This window comes from Pelophylax lessonae (assembly GCF_965119305.1).
Source record: "Pelophylax lessonae genome assembly, chromosome: 8".
NCBI lineage: Eukaryota > Metazoa > Chordata > Amphibia > Anura > Ranidae > Pelophylax > Pelophylax lessonae.
In genome coordinates, this window is record NC_138775.1 from 69,057,602 (window position 1) to 69,084,555 (window position 26,954).

The window sequence follows — 26,954 nt, forward strand, 5'->3', positions numbered from 1 at the left end:
GGTACCATATCCCACAATCCTTTGCATGCAATCACTACTAGCCACTGATTGGTCAGAGAATCACACCCACCCCGTTGTTATCCCACCCACTTAACTTAGAACTACTTTAGTGGAAAAGCAAACCTATACCGTACCGTACCGAACCGTTCCAACACCGTACCATGCGGTACCGCAGTGGAAAAGCAAACCGGGCCAAGCAGGGCCGAGTAGAGCCGAGCCGGTACTAGCCGGTACTTGCAGTGGAAAAGTACCATAAATGGTGCTAGAGGAGTGTGAACCTAGTGTGTGCCATTTTGGGGGCCTTGCTGCCTAAACCAGGAAGAGACCATGGGCTCCCAGTGATGTAAGTAGGGAAGATGGTTGCCCTGGGACCAAGTGTGATTGAAGAGTAGTGGATTGGGATAAAACCCTAAGCACAGACTGGAGAAAAAACCCACAGGAGGACACGGATAAGCGACGTTCTCTTTTTAACAAATGCGTGTTAATGTACCCATTGATTCAAATGGGCTGCCAGTGCACAACAACGCAGACAAAAACAAATGTGCATAATGTTTTCCCATTGTAGCATACCACAACACACATGCCATGTGCTATGGGGCACTCCAGTTCGGATCTGTTGTGTTTGTGCTTTTAGGGTGCCGTTCAAAATGCATTGCACTGCAATATGCATATTTCTATGAATTGCAGTGACACATCATTCCATATTGCCAGGGGTAAATTAATTGACCCTAAAGTCAGTCACTAGGCCTTTCAATAGCAAAGTAGCTAACCTCTTGTCGAGCTGATACCCTGAAAAAAGTTGCATTTGAAAGCACAGCTTCATACATTAGTTTAGGGTAGCTTTTATTTCATTGTGCAGTGGAAGTAGGGTTTAACCAATATAGTTTTCTCTTACGTCCTCCGACAGTCGCCGCCTCTTCATATTCGTCACATATGGGGTATTAGACTTTGCTCCGAAGGAGTAGCTAGGCAACAGAATATGTTAACAATAAAGCTTTTAACATATCCCACCCTCAAGGGGTGGTCCCCTCAGTCAATACCTTCCTACTTCCTGCAACCATATCTCAGTTTTAATGTCTAGCTTGTCAGGAGTGGCTGGCTTTTTCTGTGCTGGGGCTTTCTGCCCCAGACTCTTTCTTCTTTTTAAAATTTTGTTTGAGTTTTCTCTCTACCTTTACTTAGCTGTTATTTTTGTCAGCATTAGTTAGTTCTTCGGATGAAGAGGATCATGCGGACTGGGTCTCGGGCTGATCCCCCTGATCGCAGGTCGTGGGTCAGTGGCTTCCCAGTCTGCCATCGAGCGTTCAGCCAGGTAACGCTCCTGGCACAGTGAACGACCCATCCCTGTTCGGTGCAGGGATGATTGGTGAGGTGGCTACCTCACTGGACGCTGTGCGGTTTCTTAACCCCCATTTTGTGCGTCTTGAATGCGACTCTCCCTGCCTCATGTGCAGCGGCTTGTTCGCCTGTGCGGGTCCCCCACGCCATGTGAGGTAAGTGTATTTTTGTGGGGACCTGTCTGTCTGGGGGGGTGTCAGTCTGGGACTGTGTAACCTGCCTTTAATCACACTGCTTGTCTCCCTATCTCTCGGCTGCATGCTGTGGGCTGCAAGGGGGGGGGGGGGGGGGAGATGTGTGACACTGTCTGTGTCAGGCTGATCAGTGTGTGAAGCTGTGTGCTGTGGGGCATGTTTTTTGGCATGTTTGGGCACTATACAGCGATCGCTGCGGCGATCTGACATGTATTCTGATACTGGAATGTAATGTGTGTTTTTTACTGCACTGTGGAGCGGCGGTTTCGGCGCCAAAAGGCGCCATTTTGCCTACACCCGCTCCGGCCGCATGTTTTACATGCATAGCGGCCATTTTCTTGTAGCCTCCATAGGCTTACATAGAGCGCCCTGGCAGCATCACTTCCTCTTTCCAGGAACACCGATCGAGGCAGCGGCGAGGGTCTCCTCAGGTTTTACCCTTCTGTTCTTGCTATCCATTGCCTGTGTTCAGTTTGCATATTCCCTGTGGCGGTCTTATTGTGCTTGAGTGTGGTGCGGTGGGCTGCGCTTGCTTAAAAGGGGCAGTTAACCCTTTGTTGTCTGGCATTACAGGGGCAATGGATTCTCAGGAGGGAAAATTTCCTACAGCCTTGGTGGAAAGCCAGGGGACCGCTGTCTCCCCCCCAGGGGGGGATTTGGCCACTATTGTGGCTGGCCTTGCTGCTCAGGTGCAGATGCTGGTGGCTGCTCAATCTACTAAAAGGCCCAGAGTTGCTCTTTCCTCTGATTCTGAGGGTGAAGGTGATAGGGCTGTTATGGCGGGGGCCTCCTTATCGGGGTCCCGCTCCTCTCTTGATCTAATAGGGTCTGAGGTGGAGGCTGAAGTTGAGGGGGTTGATAATTCTCCCCCTGGCTCGCCTGAAGAGCTTGCAATCATGGATGAGTTGATTGCTTCCATAAAGCAAACGCTGCGTTTGCAGGATGAGGTGTGTCCCCCCGCCGCCTTGGCTTATGGGACGCAGAGAAAACGCAGGACGCCGCAGGTTTTTCCCTGCAATGATGATTTTCAGCGCGCTGTTAAGGAACAATGGCGCAATCTACGCAAACCTTTTGCTGTACCAAGTAGATTCAAGCTGCGTTATCCTTTTTCACCTTCCACTGATGAAAGGTGGTGTGTGCCACCCCCAGTGGATCACGCAATTGCGGTTTTAAACAAAGCCACTGCGATTCCTGCAGAGGATTCCCCTGTGTTCCGTGACGCCACGGATAGGAGACTGGAGTCTCTTACCCGTCATACTTATTCTGTTACGGGTTCTATGCTTAAGGCTCTGTTTGCTTCTCTCATGGCGGCCCAGGCGATCCCAAGTTGGACGCAGAGGCGCGTCCTAGTGGCCGATTCGGCCTCACCGGCGACCCTGGATATGGTGGATCAAATCCACCAGGGTGTCATGTATCTGTGTGATGCGGACCTGGACCTGGTTCCGTTGGCTGCACGTGTGCACAGTGTGGCGGTGTTGTCTCGCCGCCTGATTTGGTTAAAATGTTGGTCGGTGGACCAGTCTTCGCGTAAGACCTTAGCCAATCTACCTTATGATGGGTCTCGCCTTTTTGGGGAGTCCCTGGATGTGTTGATTAAGGGGATCACCGGGGGTAAGAGCACTCTCTTGCCCCATTTCCCCAAAGCTAAGGGGGCTTCTGGGAAGAAGCATGCTAATTTTCGGCCCCCTCAGGGGTCCTTTCGTGCCTTTCGGCCGCACTACAAGGGCAAGCCGTTCAAAGGTCAAGGCTCTCAGAAGAAGCCCTGGTCTGGTAAACAGAAGTCCGGCCAATCCGGATCTGCAGCCCATAACAGTGCGGCCTGAAGGGGCGCCCTCACCCAGTTTTGGGGTGGGGGGACGCTTGCTCGGTTTTCTTCAGCCCTGGTTGGCCCGTGTGCGGGACAGATGGGTTCAGGAAATCGTTCGATCTGGTTACAAGATCGAGTTTCTCTCTCGGCCGGAGAGCAGATTTTTTCCCTCAAATCTTCAACTGTCTCCAGAGCGTTTGCGGGACCTGCACCTGGCGGTGCGGGACCTGAGGGCTCAGGGAGTGGTGGTTCCGGTGCCTCATCGGGACAGATTTCGGGGGTTTTATTCCAATCTGTTCACCGTGCCCAGGAAGGAGGGCAAGGTTCGTCCAATTCTGGACTTGAAGGCTCTGAACCGCTCTGTGCGGGTTCGCAAGTTCCGCATGGAATCCCTGCGGTCGGTGGTGGCTGCCCTGGTTCCGGGGGAATTCATGGCCTCCATCGATTTGAAGGATGCGTACCTTCACATCCCCATTTTCGAAGGTCACCAGAGGTACCTTCGATTCGCCATTGCGGAGGATCACTACCAGTTCGTGGCGTTGCCTTTTGGTCTCGCCTCGTCTCCGCGGGTCTTCACCAAGGTGCTTGCATCGGTTCTGGCATTGTTGAGGGCCCAGGGCATTTCTGTCCTGGGGTATCTAGACGACATCCTGGTTCGCTCTGCGACCAGCCAGGGTCTGGAGGAGGACCTGTCTGTCACGATGCAAACTCTACAGGAGTTTGGTTGGACGATAAATTTTCCAAAGTCGACGCTGAGTCCGTCGGTTCGTCTTCCCTACCTGGGAATGATTCTGGACTCGGTACAAGCGAAGGTCTTCCTGCCGGAAGACAAACTCAGAACTCTTCAGGAGGAAGTCAGGTCCCTCAGGGACGTTCCGCACTCGTCTTTAAGGACGTGCATGAGATGTCTGGGGTTGATGGTCTCGGCCTTCGAGGCGATTCCCTTCGCCCAGTTTCACACGCGGGGTCTCCAAGCGGAGATCCTGTCCAAGTGGGACGGGCGACCTCATTCTCTGGATTTTCAGATCTCGTTGAGTCATCGTACCAGAAGAGACCTTCTGTGGTGGCTCCAGTCCCCGATGGTGTCCGGGGACAAGTCGTTTCGTCCTATCTCGTGGACGGTGATCACCACGGATGCCAGCCTGTCGGGCTGGGGTGGTGTTCTGGGCGTTCTGTCTGCCCAGGGGACTTGGTCGGAGGGAGAGTCTTCCCTTCCGATCAACATTCTGGAATTACGTGCGATAAATCTCTGTCTTCATCGCTGGACGGACCGGCTGCAGGGCTGCCCGGTTCGGGTGCAGACGGACAATGCCACGGCGGTGGCCTACATCAACCACCAAGGGGGCACCAGGAGTGCCCGGGCGGCTCGAGAAGTGGCCGACATTCTGTCTTGGGCCGAGACTCATGTCCCGGCGATAACGGCAGCTCACATTCCGGGGGTGGAGAACTGGCAGGCGGACTATCTGAGTCGCCAGACCCTGGATCAGGGGGAATGGTCTCTTCACCCGGCTGTCTTCCAGATGTTGTGCGCGAAGTGGGGTCTTCCAGATGTGGACCTGTTCGCGTCTCGTCTCAACAACAAGGTGAGAAGTTTCGTGGCAAGGACGCGCGACCCTCGGGCAGACGCGTCGGACGCGTTAGTGGCCCCGTGGCATCAGTACAGGCTGATGTACGCGTTCCCACCGATTCAGTTGCTGTCCAGGTTCCTTCGCAGGTTACACTCGGAACGCAGCACGGTGATTCTTGTGGCACCGGACTGGCCTCGCCGGTCCTGGTACGCAGACCTCGTGAATCTGGCGGTCGACGCCCCTTGGCGTCTACCTCTTCGAGACGATCTACTGTCTCAGGGACCGATTTACCATCCTGCTTTACAGTCGCTGGCTTTGACGGCCTGGCTGTTGAGACAGAGGTCCTGAAGGAGAAGGGTCTCTCTCCAGAGGTCGTTCATACTTTGATCAACGCGAGGAAGTCTTCCTCGGGGAAGGTTTATTACCGTACTTGGAAGGCCTATTTTGCCTGGTGTGAGTCCAGGGGGTTTTCACCCCGCACGTACTCGGTTTCCCGTGTGCTGTCTTTTCTTCAGACGGGTGTTGATCAGCGTTTGGCGCTGGCTACGATAAAGGGTCAGGTGTCTGCGCTGGCCGTTCTGTTTCAACGTCCCGTGGCTTCCAACTCCTTGGTTGGCACTTTTATTCAGGGTGTGCGGCATCTGGTTCCTCCTAGGAGGGATCCTTTGCCCCCTTGGGACTTGAATCTCGTTCTATCTGTGTTACAACGTGCTCCTTTTGAACAGATCAGGGAGATCTCGTTGTCTATGTTGTCCAAAAAGGTCGCCTTTTTGGTGGCGATCACTTCGGCTCGCAGAGTGTCGGAGCTGGCGGCTTTGTCCTGCAAGTCTCCGTACCTGGTTATTCATTTGGATAAGGTGGTCTTGCGACCTAATCCTTCTTTTCTTCCGAAACGAGTTTCGGAATTCCATCTTAATGAGGATATTGTCTTGCCTTCGCTGTGCGCGAAGCCTTAACATCCAAAGGAGGTGAGATTGCATTCTCTGGATGTTGTTCGGGCGATAAGGGTTTACCTTAAATCGACTGAGTCTTTTCGTAAGACGGACTCCTTGTTTGTTCTTCCAGAGGGTCCTCGGAAGGGCATGGTGGCTTCGGCCTCTACCATCGCCAAATGGATCAGGCAGACCATTGAACAGGCCTATGCTTTGCAGGGTAAGGCTCCTCCTGTCCCTGTGAAGGCGCACTCTACTAGATCTTTGAGTACGTCTTGGGCCTGTCGTCATGGGGCTTCTGTAGCCCAGGTGTGTAAGGCGGCGACCTGGTCGACCGTGCACACTTTCACAAAATTCTACAAAGTAGATGTTCAGGCATCGGCGGATGCTTCCTTTGGCCGCAAGGTTCTTAGTGCAGCTGTTCCATAGGGTCCCTTGTTGGGGACTCCTGGCTGTTGGGATAGTTTTTTGTATCCCCTGGTTTTTTGTCTTTTCCTGGGTTGTTGCTCCTGTTGAGCACTTGTTTTTTACTGTTGCCCAGCTGGTTTCCTTCCTTTGGTAAGGTTCCTTTCTTTGATGCGGAGACTGCGTTGCCTTTTCGGCGCGGATGCGTTTCCCACCCCTCATGTTTGCACTGCTTTGGGACGTCCCCATATGTGACGAATATGAAGAGGCGGCGACTGTCGGAGGACGTAAGAGAAAACGGAATTTTTGTAAAATCTTACCTGTAAAATTCCTTTCTCTGAGTCCTCCGACAGTCGCCGCCCCCGCCCCTCTTTTGGGGTTTGGTTGTATACTCTACTGCTATTCCACTAAAACTGAGATATGGTTGCAGGAAGTAGGAGGGTATTGACTGAGGGGACCACCCCTTGAGGGTGGGATATGTTAAAAGCTTTATTGTTAACATATTCTGTTGCCTAGCTACTCCTTCGGAGCAAAGTCTAATACCCCATATGTGACGAATATGAAGAGGCGGCGACTGTCGGAGGACTCAGAGAAAGGAATTTTACAGGTAAGATTTTACAAAAATTCCGTTTTTTCAGGGGCTGATACCATTTTTCCAGCCACCGTTTTAGGCCGATAGCTAATATTAGTTGCCGATATTCTGTACATTTTAAAGTTTTTTATTTTTACACTGTCTTTTTTTTTTTTTTTTTTTTGGATAACTTTTTTATTGCTGTCACAAGGAATTATGACAGTAATAGGGACATGACCGGTAAGGAGGGACCTGGGGTCTGTAAGACCCCAAAACCCTCCTCTGCACCTAAAAAGCATTCAAAACACCAAGTTTGGCTGTTTTGAATACTGTAATTTATTTTTAAAATCAGACGCCTTTAAGACTCCAGTAACGGGGAGTGATGTCATGACATCGCTTCTGGAATACTACATTGGAGTATTGATCAGAGCCAATTCTTGCTTTGCTCGGGTCTTCGCCAAGCCGGCGGACATGCCGGCTGGTCTCTCGGGCAAGGGGACCCAGGCGGAGCGTCCGGAGGGGAGGGATGTCCCCTCCCGCTGCTTGGGTTAACAGCTGAGCGGCTGCTTGGCAGTATTGGTTGTTATTGCAAGAAAGCCGACTGTCGGCTCTAGAAAACGGTACATAGGTAATGCCTGTAGCTGCAGGCATCCCTCCAGTACAACCACTTGAAGCAATATCGGTCATATCGGCAAGTTTATGATTGATACCGATACTTAAAAAAAAAAAAAAAAAGTGAATAATGACCCCACCGATAACAGGTCGATCCCTAAATGGAAGCTCAGGAGTTTTTATTTTTTGGAATAAGAGTTGGGATCATACGATGTGTTTTGTCAGAGATGACGACGTATGTCTGTCTTCTTGTCTGACATAATGCGTTGAATGGAGCTATGTGCTGATGCCACCGCATTCCTGGAAGCAGAACCGGAAGTGAGGCTGAGCTGGTCCAGATAGCTTTTGTTTATTGCGTGTCGATATTTGTTCTTCTTTTGTGTCCCTTGAGTTTTTACATTAGTGCTTATGCCTCATACACACGTACCGATCGTCGGCCGACCGATCGGCCATCTTTTGTCCAGGGCTGTCCTGTCCGCTGAAAAGTGCAAAAGACTGCACACAAATTTTGTCGGCCAACAACAGCCGACTGCAGAAGTGATGTCATGTGATGGTTTAACTTTCCTTGTCTTTTTTCTTCTCTGAGCATGCCCAGTCGGCCGAATTCTGTACTGACTGGCGAACAATCGGCCGTTCTGGTGTTGGCCAACAAAAATTTTAATGCATGCACGACAGATTCTTTTCGGCCGAAAATGCGCTGTCGGAAGCATCATACTAACAAGCCTATGATCGGTCGTCGGCCGAATATTTATGGCCGACAATCGGTACGTGTGTACGAGGCTTTAGTCTCCTGTTTCTTCTCAGCATAAATGTGCATGGTGGAAGCTGATGGAAGATATCTGGGGACCAGCTTTTTTCCTGGTTGTGGTGAATCCTGCTGTTGTGGGGGAGGCGGGAGGTTTATTCATCATTCATTTGCTTTATATGTTATTTTCTATAATCCTGAGAGTTGCATATCTCTGGTAAGCCTTTGTTTGTGACCATATGGTGGTGGAGTCTCTCCTTTTGATTAGGAAGCACTTTCTAGATATCTTCTGACACCAAGAATTCTGAATAATTCACAGCATGGAATAACTTTACTTGTGGATCTGATTTTTCTTTTTTTATAGGACAGTTGAGATATTCATTTTACCTACAGGTAAGCCTTATTATAGGCTTACCTGTAGGTAAAAATCACAAAGCAGCTTCACTATCGCTTTAAACTTGCTGCTAGCAGTTTTTTCTAACAAACTCAAAATAGTTTCCAAAAACACATGACTCACCAGACAGCAGCAGTCTGGGTCATTATATATATCACCTGAAGAGGCCCCTATCCTACATTTAAATCATTGGATATGGAAAGGTTGGGAGACAAGGATTTCGGGCTCCAGACGAAGCTTTCACCGAGAAGGCGAAACATGTTGAGCAAACTGTCATGAGTAATGTATACCATGTGTTTACTGTAAACTTCAGCCGACCCTGCTGACTGGCACCCTGAGCATCGAGGTGTCCGCCGGCAGGCTCTGTCTGCTTTGAAGTATATCACATTGGATGTATGCATAATACAACTTGTTCTGTACACAACTGTTCCCATACTATATGAAGGTCTAGTACCTCATGTAATATTATATCTCATACTGTCGACCGTTTTCTGGTCTTATGTTCAATGTAGATTTTTCTCATCTGCTTGTATCACTAGATGTTTTTAAAGTGTTTGTTTAATAAAAAGCAATTTTATGAAAATTTAGTGCCCGAAATCCTTGTCTCCCAACCTTTCCATATCCAAACTCAAAATAGTGCTGAAGCCTGCTAGAAGCTTGTTTGAAAGTGGCAATCAGCTCTCCCATTTTTTTAATATCTTTGTTCAACATTTACAAACTGGAGTTGAATGGTGCTTTAAAAGTTTCAACAAAGCTTGCTGTTCAGTCTGCTCTTGTACATGCAGAAGCCTGTGTGAAACTGGCCTGATGGAGATGAGACAGGGGGGAGGTGTTTGTAGGCCAGATCAGGGAAGCAGTCTAAGGTGGCAACACTGCTCCTCCATAGATAATGTACAGTGATTGAGCATTGTAACTAGCACCGAAGGTGTGTTACCAGGTAACACACCTTTGGTAAAACCAGGTAAAAATAAAGGAAAATGGGCCTGAAGAAGTAATAATAATGCAGTCTGCAATCTGAGAACTCGTAAACCAGAATATATATACATATATATGTGTGTGTATTTTTTTCTTTTTTTTTTGGGGGGGGGGGGGGAATAGTTCCATTTTCAGAAAGAGACCGATTAAAGTAGTAGAAATTTCAGGGGTTTTCTCCAACCCTTAAAATGCCACCTTTGCTGGACAGCTTGGCATGTTACAAGACATGGGAAAAGTTATGGATTTACCGCTAGGATCAGCAGGTTATGAAACGGTTACAGTGGAATTCGGATAAAACAAAAAACTCCTGTTCATGCCAGTAACAGAGCGCATCATATGTCATTTTTTTTATTTTGCCCATCGTTCTACCTTAATCTCTTCAGAGAATTTTTGTTATCATTTAAAATTGGTTTCCAGGGCTCTCCTGCAAATGGGTTTTCTCCTATAAATTCCTTCCTCTGTGTCTTCATTAAATGCTTGTCAGCACGCGGCCAGGGAGATGGATTTCTGGCAGCTGCACAGGAGAAAACAGAACATGGAGAGCAGTGTTTGGCTCTGGGAAGTCTGGTGGAGGTAAAACTCGGCACATTTGTATTAGAATTTTGTTTCCTATTTAAGATATATTGAAAGCACAAAGTTTTTTTTTTTTTTTTTTTTTGTTTTTTTTAAGATAGATTTTTCTATTGGACATCCATGTTTACTTCTTTGTATAATTTCTCTGTCCCTGAAAAAAATGCGCTCTTTATTTGTCCTTGTAACCATTTTCACTAGGACAGAAAGTGAAAAAATGTTCACCTTAAATAATGTTTAAATGCCACTTTTTGCTACTTTTTTGGGTTTTTAATATCTGGCAGAGACACTCAAAACCCATTAATAATAGGGGGTGATCTGTTTGTGTTTCAGCTGAAAATAATTGGAATGTGTTATATATGTGATTAATTTTGTGTTCACCTGCTCTGTCTGTCACTTTGATAAGGAGAATCCTTTGTGTCTCTGAAACGTTGGTATTTCTGTGACATAGGATTTCAGTCAATTATTTTGATGTGATCCGAACTGTGATGATAATGTGGTCTTGACTAACCCCAAACTGTGTAGAGTGATTGAGGGATTCATATTGAACACAGCGCCACCCTAATTTTTCCTAAAATGTGCAGGTTAGTAACGGGGACGTCTGTGGTGGGCAGTCGAGGGAAGGTGACACATTTTTGATCAGCCTTAGACCAGCTTGAACCACCTTTTGACAGAACACAAACCCACTAGGGAAGAATGCAGCAGTGTCATGAACCTCCATTAGCCGTCAACTTAGAGACCATCCTTTTTTGTTGTTTATTTTTTTTGGCCTCTTAATTATTTTGATCATTGTAGTTTTAATGTCTCTTCCCATTTTATTATACCTTGTCTAGGTCTATGCCTAATTTTTGTGTATCCAGTTTGGATCTTTTGAAAAAGGAGTAAAAATAAATTAAAAAAAAAACTATTAGAATCCTCAAAAAAGGCTTCTAATGCAACCCTGTCCTAAATGGCCTGGTCGTAAAATGGCCTGCAGAATTAGTTTAGCAAATATGCATTCGGAGTCTGTTTAGCTAAACTCTATTCTTATTCCATAATTCTTATTTTGGTGGAGTCTCCTTTATAAAAAGTGGTTCCACTGATGTATGGGGGTATGCTAATCAGACTAACTCCTAACACCAACTAAACTCAAAATACAAGATCCAGAAGGAAGAATGGATACATTCACCCTCCAAAGAGTTATTTAAAATATCCATATTTGGTGTCTAGCAAATTGTAATTTCATTCTGTACAATATGTTGGATTGTGAAACCTTTTTAGATGGAAATACTGATGTATTTAATTCATTGGCAGTAAGGGCATGCCCTCTTCAACACATCTCTCAGACCCTTTGATTGGAAGTAAAAATTCTGTAATGCCCTGTCATTTGCATTTGCAGCTTTTGTTCAACATTGAAGCTGTGAAGAAATGCTAATAGTCATTTATGAGAGCCAGTGACTCTGATAAATCAGATTAAATTTACTCTGCAAGTAAACTAAATTCTGCATGGAACCAAAGATTGTGCGAATGATGCTTAGTATTTTTTCACTTTTAATGTTTATCTTACTGTTGCTTATTGCCCGTTTTTTGTAAATTATTTGCTTGTACTTATTTTTTCCTTCTTTTCATTAAAATGACATTTAAACATCAGTAATCTCAATCTCTGTATACTCTAATCAGAAAAAAAAAATGTCCTCTTTGAAGAAGCTATTGTGCTGTAAACTCTGTAACATCCCGTGCTGGGCATAGCAGCAGGTGAGACAGACTTTTTTTCTCAAAGAAAAGAACTGCAATGTGGATGCTGAGAGTGGTGGAGGTTTTCATAAAAACACATGGTGGAGGCTTGTGTGTGTAAAGGGTTAAAGGCCGAGTTATCCTGCTTTGGTGATGATCACTGTTAAAGGAGTTGTAAAGTCAGGTTTTTTTATCTTAATGCATTAAGATAAAAAGCCCCCCCCCCCCCTTCTTCCCCCCTTGGTTGCCGTTCCGCCCCCCTTCCCTCAATGTCCTATCTTCATCTTCTCCTATACCTTTGCTACCTCTAATGCTTGGAGGGCTATGACGGCTGGATTGAGCGCTGCACAGTGTGGTTGTACTGTTTATACTGTACGGGGCCGTTGCACTTGGTTATCTTTTCTAACTTGGTGCTCTAACTTGGTAATACGTATATTTTTTTCTGATTATCTGCCTTCAAGCCATATATTTCAGTTTAACAATTGTTTCTTGTGATATCTTTTATTGTACCTTTTTTTTTTTTACTGTTCATTCTTTTGTATGTTTGAAATATTGTTTCGAAATAAAGATTACATAAAAAAAAAAAAAAAAGCTAAAAAGCCTTCTGTGTGAAGCAGCCTCCTCAGCACCCCCCGATACCTACCTAAGCCCCATCTCTGTCCAGCAATGTCCACGAGTCCCTCGGCCGCCAGGGACTCTCCTTCCTGATTGGCTGAGAGACCACTGCGGCGCTATTGGCTCCTACTGCTGTCAATCAAAGTCAGTTAGCCAGTCAGGAGAGAGAGGGGGCAGGGCCAACCGGTAGCTCCGTGTCTGAGTGGTCACATGGAGCTGCAGCTCGGCTCGGGTGTCCCCATAGCAAGCTGCTTGCTGTGATGGCACTCGACAGGAGGGAGGGGCTAAGAGCAGCAACGAGGCATCCAGGCTGCCCTGTGAAAAATTAACTGCACAGAGGAGGTAAGTTATAATATGTTTGTTTAAAAAAAAAAAAAAGAGACTTTACAATCACTTTAAGGCCTGTAAAGCCGACAAGAAAATCGGAGGTAAAATTTTGTACAACGAACGATCTGATGATTTTCTGATTGTTGCTAGAGTGCTTTCAACAGCCGATTCTGACTTTTCGGACAACAAAAACTGAAGATGCAGGCTATAAAATTTTCTTATGTTGAGTAACCTCTTCACTTTCGATATGAGACTAGCATGCAACAAAAAAGGGACAAATATCTGTCCGATAACCTAATCGTGTACAATGCTTTAATCTGCTGGTGCTAAGATTCTTGTCCTAGAGCAGGATAGTCTCTATACAGGGTGGGATCTGAGCATGTAATTGTCGTGGCAATGGCATGCTGTCGTTAAACTGTATTTTGAAATTTACATGGCACCACAGTCTTGGCTACACACCTGTTTGTTATATTTTTAAGAAGGGAAAGCACAGGATGGTTTGATTGTTTGCTGGTTTTGTATTGCTCTCTGAGGCCTTGCTTGGGAGACTCCCTTGACTTAATGTTGACTTCATGTTCTTGGAACTACCTACCAGAACAGGGAACAAGGGAAGGTTGAGTAAGGATGGAAAAAGGTTCTAATCCTTCCCCACATTATCTACTACTTAAAAAAAGGAAAGTGTATGTAAGGAAATGAGGGAAATCCTGCAACAGGGACACAAATATTTCAGTCTTTTGCCGTTGTAAAAGCAGAAGGTTTTTTTTTTTTATCTGAATGCATTCTATGCATTAAGATAAAAAGCCTTCTGTGTGTAGCAGTCTCCCTCAGCCCCTCTAATACTTACCTGAGCCCATCTCTGTCCAGCGATGTCCATGAGTCCCTCGGCTGACCGGGACTCTCCTTCCTTATTGGCTGAGACTCGGCAGCGGCGCCATTTGCTCCCGCGGCTGTCAATGTCAGTTAGCTAATCAGGGAAGCTTGTGGGAATAGAGATGGCATCTGTCTAGGCCTTTATACAATCTGCTCGCAACCAGGAACATATTACCATGTTTTGATCTGCAGATGCCATCCTTCAATCATCTGCCACATTTTGTTGTCTGCTATACCTACTGCTTGCAATAAAACCTACGTGGATGGAAAGAAACGGTGTCTGGAATACACTGGAGAAGCCTTTACCCATCACTGGTTATGCGCAATTTTTGATCTCTGTGACGGGGATCAACTACTTCTGGTAAGAAGTTAGAATCACTGGTGTTGGAGTGCTGTCTGGTGGCGGTTTTCTATCTTAGAAATTACCTTCTGAAAGAGGAGTCGGAGACATATGGACTGTCATTTTATTGCTTTATTCACATCTTCAAGTGGGACTGTTATGACCAAGGGTTTTTAGCGCTGCAGTTTTGCTTCTATTCCTTTTAATCTGCTACAATTCGGATTAGTGTGGCTGCTGGACCCATTATTATATTTGCTGTTTTTACAGTTGTTTTTACTTTAGCGCAGCAATCTTAGTATTTTATTTAATCAGGGAAGAGAGTGGGTGGGGCTCAGCTCGGATGCCCCCATAGCAAGCTGCGTGCTGTGGAGGCACTTGATAGGAGGGAGGGCCCAGGACCACCAAAGAGGGACCCAAGAAGAGGAGGATCCAGGCTGCTCTGTGTAAAACCAACAGCACAGAGGAGGTAAGTATAACATGTTTGTTCTTTGTAAAGTCTCTCTTTTTTTTTTATTTTTTTAATCACTTTAAGCCCCTTTCACAGGTGCGTTCCGTTTGTCCGTTTTTCATCCATCCATTGGGGGATGAAAAATGGACATCGATGCATCTCTATGGTAAAATGATCCTTTTACATCTGCATCGATCAACATCTGTTTGAAACGGATCAAAGCCCTATTTTTGTTCTGTTAAAAAAAAAAAACGGAACGGATAAAAAACGGATGTAAACGGACAAGCGGAGTGTTTTTTTTATTGGTAGTGGATGTGAAAAACTGATCAAATACTAATGTAAACTTACCGTATATACTCGAGTATAAGCCGACCCGAGTATAAGCCGAGGCCCCTACTTTTACCACAAAAAGATGGGAAAAATCATTGACTCGAGTATAAGCCTAGGGTGAGAATGCAGGGCGGTGGGCATGGTGCAGGAGAATGCAGGGTGACTGGCATGGTGCAGGAGAATGCAGGGTGACTGGCATGGTGCAGGAGAATGCAGGGTGACTGGCATGGTGCAGGAGAATGCAGGGTGACTGGCATAGTGCAGGAGAATGCAGGGTGACTGGCATGGTGCAGGAGAATGCAGGGTGACTGGCATGGTGCAGGAGAATGCAGGGTGACTGGCATGGTGCAGGAGAATGCAGGGTACTGGCATGGTACAAGAGGATCCGGGGTTGTGGGCATACTACAAGAGATGCAGTGCTGTGGGCATGGTACAGGTGGACCATGCCCGCAGCACTGCATCCCTTGTAGTGTGCCCGCAGCCCTGCATAATGGCAAGTAGTGAAGCTGTTTCACTTACCTGTTCCAGAGGCGCCTTCATTTTAAAAATGGCGCCGCCACGTCATTGCGCACGCGCCGCCGCCGCTCGTATACTTTCCGCTATTCCCGGCCTCTCCCGAGCGGCGCCGGGAATAGCCGAAATTACACGAGCGGCGGCGCGTGCGCGGTGACATGTATGCGACGGGCAGCGCCATTTTTAAAGCTTAAGCCCGTCAGAGCGGATAGGGAATTTTTTATTTTTTTTTTCCTTGACTCGAATATAAGCCGAAGGAGACGTTTTCAGCACACAAAAAATGTGCCGAAAAACTCGGCTTATACTCGAGTATATACGGTAATCTATTTTTTTTTCTTTTTTTTTTTTCTTGTGAAAAAGTGAGTGAACTGAAGAAACGGAACGCCTGTGTGAAAGGACCTATCCCTCTTTCTGTCACTGTGGCAGTAAACAAAGGGAAATCCTTCTAGCAGAGTGCTTCATAGCAATAAAACCTAATGGGGGTTCTAATCCTGCATTCTATCCAAAAAAAAAATTGTTGGCTGGTCATACACTTTAACCTTTACTTGCTTTACCTGAGTAACTAACAAGAGGAAGATCAGTGCACATTTTTCAGTGGCTTGTCTTGTGTCAGATACCTCTGTGCGTATTATTACTGTCAAGTCTGTGACATTGCATCCTTCTGCTGGAATTTCCACATGACACTGTGCCAGCTGCACAGAAGGAGCCCTCTGATGTTGGCAGACAAATGCTGATTTGGGATCTAGTTCTGGGCTAAGCTAGTCAGCTTTTGGCATCTCTTATCTCGCCGTGCGCTTTGCTATCACTTTGAGTCATCTTCAGTTCTTCCGCAACCAGATTTGTGAAAGAGTATTTACGGAGAGGTGCTACTTGTCGTGCGCATTGAAGCCTCTTACAGGAGCTTTTACTTTCCAAATATTACATTTATAATTTGTAAAAAATGCTGTCTTAGCCGGTTTTGCATCATGATCATAAAGCTTAAAGTGTTACTAAGCCCACAACTGTAAAATCAGTCTGTATTTGCAGTACATCATTTTTGTTCTACTCAGTGTGGAACCTAAGGGGTTAATCCTCTGCATTGTGTAAACATAGTAGTTGAAGTTGAATAAAGACAATAGTCCATCCAGTTCAACCTGTGTCAGTGTGAATTAGGGATGCACCGATCTGGCTTTTTTCGAGCCGATACCGATATCTGGCGAGGTGAAATCCTCGATACCGAACCGATCCGGAGCTACACACAAAGCAAGCGGCTGCAAAGCCGCTGCTTCATGTGTGTGGCTCCTCCATTCACAGGCGGAGTGCATCTGATATCATTCCGCCTGTGAGCCGGATCTATACAGGAAGTAGCGGCTCCCATCCCATACTACTACTGCACCTAGTAAGGGATGGCTGAGCCGTTACTCAGCAAAAACCGGATTGGCCCGTGGGATGGCTGAACTTTACTGATCTCCGATCCAGCTATTTTGTCCGGATCGGGGCCGATTTCCGATCCGAATATCGGATCGGTGCATCCCTAGTGTGAATCATTTCCCATACCCCTGAATGTTAATGTCCTTGAGATGTATGTCCAAGAGTCTTTTAAAAGTAGCCATACTCCCCGCAGTTACTACCATATGTGGGAGAGAGTTCCAGTCTTGTAGCCCTTACTGTAAAGAACCCCCTGCTTAGCCTGAGGTTAAAACGCTTCTCCTCTAATCGCATTGTATGGCCTCGTGTCCTCATGCATTCCTTTGCGACTGAATATTTTTTTTTTCTATGCTCTGATCACCGTTGAGGTATTTGTAAATTGCTATCATGTCCCCTTTCAGGCGTCTCTTCTCCAAGGAGAATAAATCAAGCACCTCCAAACGCTCTTCGTAATTAAGGTCCTCTAATCCCCTAATACGTTTTGTTGCCCTTCTCTGTACTCTCGACAGCTCCAACATGTCCCTTCTGAGGACTGGTGACCAGAACTGGACAGAATACTCCAGATGTGGTAGGATTATAGTTTTGTCTCTGGAATATATCCCCTTCCTTATGCATGCTAATATTCTGCCGGCTTTGGCAGCCGTAGCTTGACATTGCATACTGTTGCTAAGTCTATCTTCTACTAAGACTCCCAGATCTTTCTCCATTTTTGATACCCCCAGAGGTTCCCCCCCTAGTGTGTATTTCGCTTTTACGTTATTAGTCGCTAAGTGCAATACCTTGCACTTATCCACATTAAACCTCATTTGCCATGTAGTTTCCCACTCTGTTATTTTGTTCAGGTCATTCTGCAAGAATTCTGCTTCCCGATGTGAAGTTATTGCCCTGCTCAATTTTGTGTCATCTGAAAAAACTGAGATTGAGCTACTGACCCCGTCCTCGACGCTATTTATGAATAAATTGAACAGAATTGGACCCAGAACTGAGCCTTGGGGGACCCCACTTACCACCTCGGACCAGTCCGAGTATGCATTATTTACTACCACCCTTTGGACATGCACCTTTTAACCAGTTCCGTATCCACAAGCAAACCTTGTGGTCGATTCCTGTAGACTTATAAATCAACCGTTTGTGGGGTACTGTATCAAATGCCTTAGCAAAATCCAGGTACACCACATCCACAGGTCTCCCACTGTCTAGCTCATAGCTAACCTCCTTGTAGAATGTTAACAGATTGGTTTGACAGGAACACCCCTTTATAAACCCATGCTGATTACTGCTGATGATAGTATTGATTTTAGCAAACTCTTGGATATAGTCTCAGGTCCCTTATCATCCCCTCCAGAAGTTTACATATTATTGACGTCAGGCTGACTGGCCTATAATTACCTGGGATATGCCTCTGCCCTTTTTTGAATAACGGTATCACGTTAGCTTTCCTCCAATCACCTGGTACTTTTCCTGTCATAATGCTTTCCTCCAATCACCTGGTACTTTTCCTGTCATAATACTGTCAGCAAAGATCAGGAACAGTGGTCTAGATATAATATTACTGATTTCTTTAAGTACTCTCGATTGTACACCATTCGGGCCTGGTGATTTACTTGTGTTCATTTTATCCAGCCTTTCCCTGATTTCACCCTTTGTTAGCCATAGCAGAAAGTCCTGTGAAGTACTGCTAGCCATACAGTCTTGATCAGTGTACCCCTCTGTAAAGACTGAGGAGAAGAAAGCATTGAGCACAGTTGCCTTTTCCGTGTCCTCTGTAACCATCCTCCCATCATTGTTAATTATGTGTGCAACATTCTCTGACCTAGTTTTTTTGCTGTTGATATATTTAAATAATTTCTTAGGGTTATTTTTACTATCCAAACAGGCTGTTTGATCCTGCATTCTCTGATCCTCCCCTTCTTCCACTGTCCCCAATCCATCTGCTGATAGTGCAGAGCTTTTGGAGTCACTCTGCACATGCTCAGTTTGGTTTGTATTGATAGAGAGTTTTTATTCTTGGGAGGGTGCATGTGATCAGCACAGGGCCAAACAACACTGTCCAGACAGAGGATCAGGGGTCAAGCAGACTCATAGGACAGTCAGAGGAGAATGAAAACTCCTCCTACAAGCTTTAACCAGACACTAATAAAAGTCACAAGACTGCTATATGCAGCTGATGAGAAAAGGTATTTAGCAGTTTATATTAACTAAAAAACGATGCATTTCCATGTTCTGTATACTGTGGGAGACCAGACATAGTGAATGCAGGGTCCTGGGTTTAGTAACACTTTTAGGTATTGAAGTGAAGAGAGTTTTTTTTTGTTTTTAAGCAGCATTAGCTGTGTTTGATTAAAATCCGAAGACCCCCTGCCCCCGTAGACCCCTCAGTGGTGATCTGCTGGTGCTAGAGGTGTTAATATGAACCACTGCACCTGTCACAGGCACTTGTCAACTATGTCAACCCTTTCTGCCCCTGTACTCTATTCATAGAAGTCGAACTATTTGTTCTCACAATTAAAAACATTCTGTGAATAAGAGGTGGACCTTTTATTCATCTGCTGGTCCTCCATTCATAGAACATTTAATCAGCCACAACATCATGACCTCCAACCATAACCCATCAGCATGGACTCTACTAGCCCTCTAAAGGTGTGCTGACACCAAGCCATCAGTAGCCGATCTTAAGGCTCCATGCACACAGGGCGTCATAAAAACGTGCTCCAAAGCTGTTTACATAATGCCGGGAAACAGCAGCTGTAAAAATGTGCTTTCAGTAGCTTTCTCTACTAGCGTTATTGCACGTTTGGCCACAGTAGCTGTTAGCAGCGTTTTTTCTGCCTCCATTCAAAATCAATGGTTCCCTATGGGAGCCTATTGATTTGAATGGAAGTCGCACCGTAGGTCGGATCAGGGTGAGAATCTTGAGGGGGAACTCCACGACAAAATGGGAAAAAAAAAAACGACGTGGGGTTCCCCCCAGGTTCCAAACCAGGCCCTTAATCCAAGCATGCAACCCGGCATACCAGGAAAGGGGAGGGGACGAGCGAGCGGCCACACCCCCCCTGGATCATACCAGGCCACATGCCCTCAACATGGGGGGGTGTGGGTGCTTTGGGGCAGGGGGGGCTCTGCACCCCGCACCTCAAAGCACCTTGCCCCCATGTTGATGAGGACAAGGGCCTCATCCCCACAACCCTGGCCGGTGGTTGTGGGGGTCTGCGGGCAGGGGGCTCATCGGAATCTGGAAGCCCCCTTTAACAAGGGGGCCCCCCCAGATCCCGGACCCCCTCCCTATGTGAATGGGTATGGGGTACACTGTACCCCTACTCATTCACCCCATAAAATGCAGTGTATGGAAATAACGACAGGAGACGTTTTGGAAAATTTATTAAAAATCTTCATCCGGCTATTGTCCTCTCCGGGGGTCTTCTGCTCTTTTGCTGTCCGCCCTTCTTGTCTTCTCCTCTCCGGGGGTCTTCTGCTGTCTTCTCCTCTCCGGGGGTCTTCTGCTCTTTTGCTGTCCGCCCTTCTGCTGTCCAATCTTCTTAGCCGGATGATGGAGCCTTTAGCAGCGTCAGACGTTTTTTGCAGCTTGACGCTGGAGCTCCTGAACCCACAGTTCCTGGGTTTTTTTTGGAGCTGTAAAACGCCTATGCCACTTGGAGCTCCTAAAAGCTCTATGTGTGCATGAGGCCATAGAATAACATGGATGGGCGTTCTGCAGCTGCAAAAAAAAACGTCTGACGCTGCTAACAGCAGCTGCAAAAACGTCCAGTGTGCATGAGGCCTAAGTCCTGCAAGTTGCAAGGTGTGGTGGTCTTCATGGATCGGACTTGTTTTTCCAGCACAATTTACAGATGCTTGATTAGGAGCATTGGAGAATCTATAGTCAACACTTCTAACTCGTGTTTCTCAAACCATTCTTGAATTCATCAGACCAGGCAAACTTCTTCTATTGCTCCAGTTCTGATGCTCACATGCTCATTGTAGATGATTTTGAGTATAGACACAGCATGGCCACCCTGACTTGTCTGCAGTTAAGACAGCCCCATACTGTGATGCGCTGTGTGTTCTGACACCTTTCTATTGAAACAGCAGTTTGAGCTACAGTAGCTATTCTTTTGGACCTGCCCATTTGGGTCAACCTTCGCTCCCCACATACATCAATGAGCCTCGGCTGCCCATGCCCCCATCACCAGTTTGACAGTTTGTCTCCTTTTTTATTTTTTGGACCACATTTGATAGGTCCTAAATGTTGCAGACCGTGAACATCCCACAAGAGCTGCAGTTTCATGGTTGCGCTCACCTTATCTTCTAGTCCAGGGATATGCAAACTGTGGCCCTCCAGCAGTTGCAAAACTACAAATCCCATCATGCCTCTGTGTGTCACGCTTGTGGCTCAGTCTTGCTATGCCTCATGGGACTTGTAGTTCTGCAATATCTGAAGGGCCACAGTTTGCATACCCCTGATCTAGTCATTACATTTTGGGTTTGTCAGAGTCATTCAAATCCTTATGCTTGCCCATTTTTTTTTCTGCTTTCCACACATCAACTTCAAGGACAACATGTTCACTTACTACTTAATATGTCCCACCCAATTTCAGGATGCCATTGTAACAAGATAATCAGTGTTATTCACTTTACCTGTCAGCAGTTATGATCAGAGTTGTATAAAGTACTCAAAACCCATACTTGGGTAAAAGTACAAGTGCTCGATCAAAAAGTGACTTGAGTAGAAGTGGAAGTGCTCGATCAAAAAGTGACTTGAGTAGAAATACTAAAGTATTCAACATTTTTTGTACTTGAGTATTGCAAGTAGTTTTTTTTTTTTTTTTTTTTAATTTTGCTACTCAAGTACTGAAAGTAAAAGTACAAGTACTGTGTTATGTAGTTATTAAAGAAAGAAGTCAAAAGTTTGAACATCATATTGTCTTTTATTATTTCAAATGCAGCTTTTATTTATGCATACAGTAGCATTTATTTTCGTATTCGCTGATAATACACATGTTTTGAGCTTCATGAAACCTGCCATCTACTGTTCTGCCAGTGGTAATTTTTATAATAGTAACGAGTAACTATGCAGCACAAAAAAAAAAATATCGGAGTAGAAGTATTGAAATCATTGAAAAAAATGTAGTGAAGTAAAAGTGGAAGTAGAAAAAAAATTCTACTCCAGGAAAGTACAGATACCGCCTTTCTGTACTTAAGTACGGTAGTGAAGTAGTTCTACTTAGTTACTATACATCTCTGGTTATGACGTTATGGCTGATCAGTGTGGATTCACAAAAACAGACATAAATCGTTTAGAAACCTCTCCTCAATAATTAATCCTAAATTATTTTCTTTAAAATTTGAATTTGTTCTAAACTTTGAAAAGTTTCCTAAAGCTTTGTTCAGATTTTTTTTTTTTTTTTTTTTAACTGAGGTATCATTGGCCAAAAGCGTTGAATTAGTTGAAGGGACTTAATGTTTTCACCACTGAAAGCTCAGGAACATCTTCCTGATCCATTTAACGATTTGTTAAAAGTTGCTGTGTGTTTTCTTTGTTTCGTTTCTGTATCAACGATCCTCCCTCAGTCTCCATTCCCACTAGCGCTACTTGTCAGGCGACTTGTCAGCCTGACAAGTCGCGCTCCCTCGCGGACCATTGACTGCTACAGGACCCGTTCTAATAGGAGTGACACAAGTCGCTCCGACTTAGAAAAAGGGTCCTGTACTACTTCAGGGCGACTTGCATAGACTTCCATTATGTGAAGTCCATGCAAGTCGCTCCGAAGTCGTGGTGCATGGGAATGCACAAATCGCCCCCGAAGTAGTACAGAGTCGTGCCGCCCCAGTGTAAACCAACTCTTAGGCTCCATTCACACCTGAGCGTATCATTTTTAGGCGTTTTTCAGGATTTTTTGCAGGTGTATGGAGGTATATATTGACATCTAACACAAAAACGCTTGTAATCTGCCAAAAAAAGAAGCTCATGTACTTTTTTGAGCATCAGGCATTTTGCTTCAGGCGACAAAACGCTCATTTGTGAACAGGGGCCATTGAAATGAATGGGATTTTGCTTGTTGGGTGTTTTGAGACTTCAGAGAGGAGCATTTTACGAGCTGAAAAACGCTCAGGTGTGAACAGGATCTAAGACAAATCGCAATTGGCGGACCGCTCATGTTCTTTTTTAGAACTCTGTATGTCTGTGTTTATGGGTCAGCTATTGACGACTCTACCAGTGTTGGAGTATTGCTGATAGGAACTAATATGGAAGTAAACCGATTGAATTAACAATTTCAGAAAACCGTTACATTTCTGGCATGCCAGGATTGCTAACTGTCACATTTGCTTGTGCCCGTCAACAAGACTATCAAATGGTTGGTGTCCTAACTGATCACATGTGCAGCATCATGGCAGGTGAACATTAAGCAGAGGCCAAGATGGCAGCTCTGCTTCCTTCTCTTAAGAACCATGGAGAGTTTGCTTCCACTTTAAAGGTACATGGCAGTGAAACCAAAACATAAACTGGGAGCACAGACAATGAGCTCAGCACTGCAGGTTTTCTTCTAGGTTTGATGTAATGTACCAATCCACCCCAGGCATGTATGCTGGCAATCTAATGATCGAAGGCAAGCCACACACGTTAAGATTTCTCTAGTTAGTGCCACAGGCTGAACAAGAGAAATCCTTTGATTCCCCCATCCATGCTAAACAGAATTGATAGAGGAATCTTCCCTGGCGGCTGTTGTATTCAGGCGGTCGCAGCACCTGTGGCTGTCTGAATACCTGAACAGTGACTGCATCTGATAGAATGAAGTCACCATTCAGCTGATTGTTTTCCACCCGGCTTCTGATTTATCAGTTGAAGATTGTTGAGTTGGGTAGTGCCGACAGAGCCACTCACAGCTTGAGTTTCTGCTGATTCAGCGTGAATACTTTTGTTACACTGCAGAAGCAAGGTTAGTTTGTGATGGGAAATTTATATTTTGGCAAAAAATTATAAAAATTCCTTTAATAAAAATTGGGCTGCATGATTTTAGGCCTATAAAAACAGAATACACTGCGCTTGATTAGTAAAGTAGTGGAGATGTAGTATCAGCAGCTAGCATAAAAAAGTTCTTGGACCTTAACTACACAAGCAATGGAAACAAAGTATATAGCGCTTAATACAATAATCTCAGCCAATGCTTAAGATAAAAAATATGCTCAATAAATAAAAAATTGAATAAATCAATATATTAATAAATAGATAAAAAGTCCACGAGGAGAGGAGTCCTGTAAGAAGTCCCATAAACCAATTGATGAAATTGAAGAGACAACCTCCACCAAACACCAACAAGTGTGGCCTCTTACCGAAAGCATATGATCCCCATTACACGCCACACCCCCTGATGACGTCAACATCTGACGAAACCGGTAGGGGACCGGCAAGGTCTGCACTGTATGCATCTCCCCAGCGTCTACCTGTCTCCAGTTAGAAGCTATACGGCTGCAGCTACCACACCGTCCACCATATGACTTCCCTACAGGAATTTGACCTTTGATGCTCGTTATACCCATGTCAAATTTGAGTGTTACATTTGCTTTTTACACATTAAAGTGTTTGTGTTTCAACATACTACTACACCATGAGGAGTTTTTTTTCTTTATTCATGTGATATTTGGGTTGACACTATTTCCTGTGAGGGGATTATTCCTGAGCGGGCAGAGGTTTTACCTGTAGGAGAAGATCATCCATCCATCCATCGGGGGTTGTGAGGAGTTCCCTTTAAGGCGCATTGAGATCCCTGTAATGGGGATCATATGCTTTCGGTAAGAGGCCACACTTGTTGGTGTTTGTTGGTGTTTGGAGGTCAATTTCATCACTTGGTTTATGGGACTTCTTACAGGACTCCTCTCCTCATGGACTTTTTATCTATTTATTGATATATTCAATTTTTTTATTGTGCATATCTTTTATCTTAAGCATTGTATACTTTGTTTCCATGATTTTAGGCCTGCTTGGTTTGTGTCTGTTGGATCATGGACTGGACTTGTTACATCCTTTGTTACTTTTTCCACCCATGTACAGAAAGAAAGACAAATAATTAAATAAATATACTGTATGTGTGTATTTATATTTATTTTTTCCTTTTTGCATCACTTTAACTCTAAACAGGCAGTTCCATGCTTTGGAAGTGTAATCCTAATGAATGTTTTTGTTTCTTAATCACAAGTTTGGCATTTCGGATTGCATAGCTTGTGGGTGGTTTGTGGTTATCTTGTGTGACTAGAGAAGACACATTAGGGATGATAGTGGTGCTTATCTTATGGTTTTTTTTTTTTTTGTGTCTCTATCTCTTTTAGTGTCCATTTACAGTATCTGGTTTTATGACAAGCATGACTGCCAGAGGATTGCAAAACTGATGGCCCAGTGAGTATGAATGCTGCATCTTACCCGTATCACCTCCTAAGAAGCCTGTTTTTGCTGCGTTTCCATGGAATGTCTTAACTGATATTTTATTAATGCAAAAGCAACCTGTATGGTCTTTTTGTCTTGTTGTAAAGGCACGGTGCAACTTTTAATTTAATAAAGTAGAATATAGCCTAGTACACAGGGGCCGAAAGCTAGGCGACCTCAGCTGGTTCAATAAAAAATGTCCGACATTCCGCCTGTGTGTATGGCAGCCGGTCAGATACAAGCTAGCTTCTGTCAGACGAGCATGCTGGTAAACCAGCAGCCGACCAGCTCCTAATCAGCGCTCTCAGCCAATGGCCGGACTATTCTGGCGGGGGGGCTGTCCCCCTGCTGGAACACAATCACTCAGCAGGGAAGATCGCTATATCAACATCAGATTGTTAGGACAGCGGCTCTGACCTGAGCTGTTTTTTTCCGTTAGACCCACTGGATTGAATGAAAAAAAACTGATGGTGTACCAGGCTTATAAGTACTACTAAAAAAAGGTTTGCTTTATTGCCTTCTCCCCGAATCCACATTTATTTACCATTCCCCTACCCATCTCCACCCCGAAAGGCGGAATAGAAAGGCGGAGGTGGGTTGTTGTCTACCTCTATTCAGCCCCCAGGTGAAAAAATATATTTCAGGTATATCCTCAATCACCAACTCTGTCACATAGGAAGAGTCCATAGCACTATGCAAGTCAAGACTTGAGAAACTGTCTGAATGGAGTGGTAGCAGAATGGAGAGAAGGTGAGATTGTAGTGTTTGGGAGAGGGGGGCACAGGGGCAAAGCACAGATCACTTTAAAAGGAACATGTAGAACATGCCAGCATGGGGATGCATGAGAAACGTGTGAATCCCTGTGCGGGTAGACATTGACCTTCAGGGGGGTACGCTGTATTGTACGCCCTGTGTGAATGAGGCCTTAGTGCTATTGGCAGAATGGTGGTGGATGAGAGATGAGGGAAAGGAGGCAGAAGTATGCTGAAGGTAAAGTAGGTGATAGGAGAACCATTTTATTTCTGCTCCTTCCGGGAAGATATTGTCTATATTGTAGTTATTCTTTCTTTGCCTCAAGATAAGAATCTCCCTGTTTCTTCCTTAAAAGGCATGTCCAGTTGTTTCTGCTCTCCCTGTTTAGCACATGGAAAGTGTTTTCATTGTCCTGAAATAGCTGCATTATAGTCATACAACTCCTGCGCCTGAGAGGCATTTGGAGCCAGAGAGTGATTCAGCCTGTTGACACCCAAATTTGAAATATATATATATTTGAGTGCAGCTAGTGTAAGGCCGGCCATAGATGGAGCAAATTTGTTTCCTGCAACCACGGGTCAAACAGTGTTGACAGGGGAATCCCTCCAGCCGAGCCATTGTGTTCTACCAGCAGGGACAGCGATTGCAATAATTGCATGTAAAATCCAGAAGACTGGTTGTACCCAAGTTAATCAGCTTGGCTACATTCAACCTGCCAATACTTGGTTCAAATCTCAACCAGTTTCTAGTGAACTGGCCTAGACTATGGCTGGCCTAAAGTGATATAAAAGCGGCGTTCCGGCCTCAAAAACAACTTTGGCCCATCCGCTTGCTGAAAATCACCTAAAAAAGAATTGTATAATACCAATTTTTTTTTTTTTTATTTCATTTATTTACCTTGTTTTTGAAGAAAATATACTCACCTTCCTTCCACTTCCTCCCTCTGTGGCTGTGGCCCGCGCCCTCTCTTCCTGCTTGCGTTGACTCCTGGGAGCTGACCGTCATCGCTCCCAGAAGTCAATGCGCCTGCACCGGCCCGGCTCGTCACTTCCGGTGCAGGCGCATCATTCCCTGCTAAATAGCTTCTGGGCATGCCCAGAAGCTGTGCAGG

The 26,954-nt window shown here is 45.3% G+C and overlaps 1 protein-coding gene across 1 annotated transcript in view; it reads left to right on the forward strand.

Moving 5' to 3' along the window:
* The window catches only part of DCP1A (decapping mRNA 1A), a 139,475-nt gene that overhangs the window by 24,394 nt on the left and 88,127 nt on the right, over positions 1–26,954 (forward strand). Inside the window, exon 4 of the mRNA XM_082266389.1 lies at positions 24,997–25,063. Within this exon, the coding sequence (XP_082122515.1) occupies positions 24,997–25,063 (67 nt within the window). The remainder of the gene's footprint in view (positions 1–24,996; positions 25,064–26,954) is intronic.